Source organism: Sinocyclocheilus rhinocerous, unplaced genomic scaffold (assembly GCF_001515625.1).
Source record: "Sinocyclocheilus rhinocerous isolate Xijiao unplaced genomic scaffold, SAMN03320098_v1.1 scaffold2212, whole genome shotgun sequence".
Taxonomy (NCBI): Eukaryota; Metazoa; Chordata; class Actinopteri; order Cypriniformes; family Cyprinidae; genus Sinocyclocheilus; species Sinocyclocheilus rhinocerous.
This window is the reverse complement of record NW_015632713.1, coordinates 341,818-346,214: the sequence shown is the minus strand read 5'-3', so window position 1 is coordinate 346,214 and position 4,397 is coordinate 341,818. Positions and strand designations below refer to the sequence as shown.

Here is a 4,397-nt window from a genome sequence, read left to right as displayed (position 1 = left end):
AATCGTCTTTTTGCAGTTTAATATTCACAGACACAGTCTATATATATATATATTAGAATTACCGAATTTGTGCCGGTATTCTGTAATGCGATATATCACGGTAATGAATATGCTCGATATTGTTATCGTGGGCACTTCTAAATACCGTGAATAATTTATATATTACAAATTATTCCGAATTTTGAATGCATTTTAAGAATACTTTTCCCATCAACTGGTCAAAATGCACAACACCGCTGTATGCTGCGTGAAAGACGCGTGCGCACTCTGATGTAAACAAGTGCGGACGAGAAGCACATGGCGGAACATGTGAGAGACGCTCTGGATGAAAGCGCACTTTCACTCTCTGACAGCAGATGGCGCTAAACTGCAGAAATAATAATAATAATAATAATAATAATTCATTTAAATGCAGCCGTTACCCCGGAAACCCTGTAAACAAAGCAGCTGCACTACTTTCTGTTTCTGAATCGTGTTTAAATGATTTAAACAGCCATTCAGATTTGTGTATTTGCTATGATGTTCATCACAGCGCCAAATACTTAAATATTTAGACTTAATAGGCTATTTATTTTCAAACTTTTTTTTACATTTTAATCTGGACTACAACATGCCCTAGATATTGTTTGAAAGTGTTTTGATTCTTTATTGTTCGGTCACACTTTACATTAGGGCTTCATTAGTTAACATTAGTTAATTCATTAGTTAACATAAACTGCCAATTAAAAATTCTTCTGAACATTCATTAATCTTAGGTATTCCAATATTTAATAACAGGATGTTAAAATCGAGAGTTGCAGCTGTGTTATTTAATGAGCTAACATGAACTAAGACTTGTGTTTTTTTAAACAAAGATTAATAACTTCTGTCGCAAATGTAGCTATTGCTCATTGTGAGTGTTAATGCATTAACTAAGGTTAACTAATGAGGTCTTATTGTAAAGTGATACCTATTGGTCTTTATAGTTCTTTTGCACTTTAATCTGTGTAAAACTTTTAACTTTGTACATTTTTCTGTATTGCTTTATTGCATTTAAATGTTCAGTTATTTTTGTTATAAGAAAAAAGTTATTAAACCTGTTATACTGTATTATGACAGCACTTTTTTGTAACTTAATTCCAATACCGTGATAATGCCGTATACCGTAATAAAAGCATTAGCAATTAATCGCAACATGAAAATTTGATACCGGCATATCCCTAGTTGTAATATTAGAAAGTCAAGTTCTGCCATTTGCCGTTCTGATGTTGAGGAGAATTTGATTGAACACAAGCACGCATCTAGCAAGATTGTATTAGCTGAGTGAGAAGAAATAAGCTTTTTGTCATTGTCTGTTTCTCTCTCCCAGGAGGATGGCAAGGTGGTGGATGGCAGTCTGCTGGGTGATGCCAATGGGGTGGAGCCTGGCACAGGCCGACAGAAGGAGAGCGGCAAATGGCAGAGGCCTCGATTCACACGGAAAGCCCTCATGAGGTGCTGCCTGGTCAAATGGATCATCACCAGCACCGGACCCAAAGAGCAAGGTGAGATGGAGAAGTGGTGGAAAGGGCACAGGAGGAAATGAGGTTTTAGGAAGGCCTGCTGATGAGGAATGTCTGCATATTTGACGGTCCAGTTCCCTCAGAGCAGCCTGGGAATGTATGTCTTGCTCATAATGAAGATTGTCTGTAATGGACTCTGCTGCTCATCTTGGCGTTTAACGGTTGGTCAATCATTACTTGTCTCATGAACTCTTATGAACATGCTGAGGAGAGCTGGGTCTGATGTAAAGATTTTATTTTTTTGTAAAGTCTGTTCCTCACACAAAGCTTCAGAAGACTTATGAGTCACATTAACCACTTAAATTCTATCTAGTGCTTTTTTATTTGGTAACCAACAGAGAATATATGCAAAAACATGCAATATACATACTGTACATGACATCCTCTACCTTTTAAATCACAGCATATCCATCAGTAAATGTGTCCCAGAGCAGCTTGTAACAACAGATGCTGGGTCTTGACCTCGAGAGGGTGACATTGATCAAATAGACCTCAGCAGAAATTTCTGTTGATCGTGGCACAGGGAACGGATTCAGGTTAATTTGGTTTTGATCGATCTGTGTTGCCACTCTCTTCACGTAAACTAGCCCTCTGTGAGTCATTAATGAGATTGTGTCAAAGTAGAGGTTAAAGTCAAACTTCTAGAAAGTACTGCTTGTGCAAACTTTGTTTTTATTTGCACTGTCAGCATTGAATGCAGAACAGTTGTCTATAGTTTCTACAGTAATACTGCCAGTTAAGGTTAGGATGTGCTACATTTCATGAGGGCTACAGTAATCTAAAGCTGATTTTTATGACAGTAGGTTTGTATTTATACAGTTTATATATGTTGTATATTTAAATATTATTTATAACTGTGATCTGTTTAATGTGAACATATAATGTCTAACATATAATGACTTTAATGCACCTCTTTTATGTTGAGTGTGTTTTTAATTTCTGCATTAACATTTATTTTAATGTTTTTCAGACATCAAGTGACAAATGTCCTCATATCATAATGAAATCAGAAAAAAGTTGGGGAAAAAGTGTTATAGTTTGGCATAATCATTTCTTACATATAATATACGTTAATAAATATTTGAAAAACTTTCTGCAAAAAAGAAAATGATTACCTTTAATGCACAGCCTGGGCAAATGGTTCAGCGCGTTCATGACTGTCTGGAACGCGATCTTCCTCTGTCGCATAATGACGACGACTGCGCGGGCGCACACTCACACGTATGCTGATGTTACAACAGAGGGAGAGCGAAGACTAACATTAGCATCAAGCTACATAACACAATTTCTTACTAATCGCTGCACCTAAAAGGATTTTTAGACAAGAAATGCTAAGCAGGTGCAGCGATTAGCTGCTTATAAAAGGCTATAAATAGCATATGTTTCAGACACTCGATGGTGGTTTAAAGTGAGTTTTGAGTAAAAATTTATATTAATCTCAGAAATTGTGTTATGTAGCTTGATGCTAATGTTAGTCTTCGCTCCCCCTCCATTGTAAATAAACCGAAACTGATTTGGAGAAATTTAGCATTACATCACTTGCTCAGTTGTCCTTGGCAATTCATACAATGCACATCTATGGCTGCCGGTTTTTGAGCGTCAAAAAAAAACAAATTAGACAAGACCAAATCACTCCTGATGATACTTTGAAGTGTTATTAAGTGAAACGATTGGTCTGTGTAAGAAAATGATTACCTTTAATGCACAGCCTGGGCAAATGGTTCAGCGTGTTCATGACTGTCTGGAACGCGATCTTCCTCTGTCGCATAATGACGACGACTGCGCGGGCGCACACTCACACGTACGCTGATGTTACAACAGAGGGAGAGCGAAGGCTAACATTAGCATCAAGCTACATAACACAATTTCTTACTAATCGCTGCACCTAAAAGGATTTTTACACAAGAAATGCTAAGCAGGTGCAGCGATTAGCTGCTTATAAAAGGCTATAAATAGCATATGTTTCAGACACTCGATGGTGGTTTAAAGTGAGTTTTGAGTAAAAATTTATATTAATCTCAGAAATTGTGTTATGTAGCTTGATGCTAATGTTAGTCTTCGCTCTCCCTCCATTGTAAATAAACCGAAACTGATTTGGAGAAATTTAGCATTACATCACTTGCTCACCAATGGATCCTCTACAGTTGAATGGGTGCCGTATGACTCCAGTCCATCAGTTAACATCCTGTGAAGTGAAAAGCTGCATGTTTGTAAGAAACAAATCCATTATTCAAAAGCTGCGTGTTTGTAAGAAACAAATCCATCATTTAGGCGTTAATGGACCCTATCCATAATATTGCTTTCTCCAGTGAAAAAGTTGTCTCATCTGAATCAGGAGAGAAATATGCACAAATTAAGCACCGTTTACAAGTAAAAACACAGTCCAAAACAGTTCTGAACAAATGTGTTTGGTTGATTCTGATGTGAGAGGACAACAGAAGATGGATGTGTGTTGGCCGGAGGCGACAGTTTAAAATGAAAACGCCATATTGATGGATTTGTTTCTTACAAACACGCAGCTTTTCACTTCACAAGATGGACTGGAGTCGTGTGGATTACTTGTGGATTATTGTGATGTTTTTATCAGCTGTTTGGACTCTCATTCTGACGGCACCCATTCACTGCAGAGGATCCATTGGTGAGCAAGTGATGAAATGCTAAATTTCTCCAAATCTGTTCCAATGATGAAACAAACTCATCTACATCTTGGATGGCCTGAGGGGGACAAAATTTTCATTTTGGGGTGAACTATTCCTTTAATTAAGAGATTATTTGATGTCTTGTGACTGTACAGCATACTGTACGTGCATCCTGTGAAATTTGAGCATTCTACTTGTCATTCTCTTTTCCTCTCCC

At 37.4% G+C, this 4,397-nt stretch overlaps 1 protein-coding gene across 1 annotated transcript in view; it reads left to right on the top strand.

Annotated features, from left to right (window-relative positions):
- Positions 1-1,382: 1,382 nt before the first annotated feature.
- The window catches only part of LOC107742748 (calsenilin), a 26,914-nt gene continuing 23,899 nt past the window's right edge, over positions 1,383-4,397 (top strand). The window contains exon 1 of the mRNA XM_016555786.1: positions 1,383-1,523. Within this exon, the coding sequence (XP_016411272.1) occupies positions 1,469-1,523 (55 nt within the window). The 5' untranslated portion in view covers positions 1,383-1,468. The remainder of the gene's footprint in view (positions 1,524-4,397) is intronic.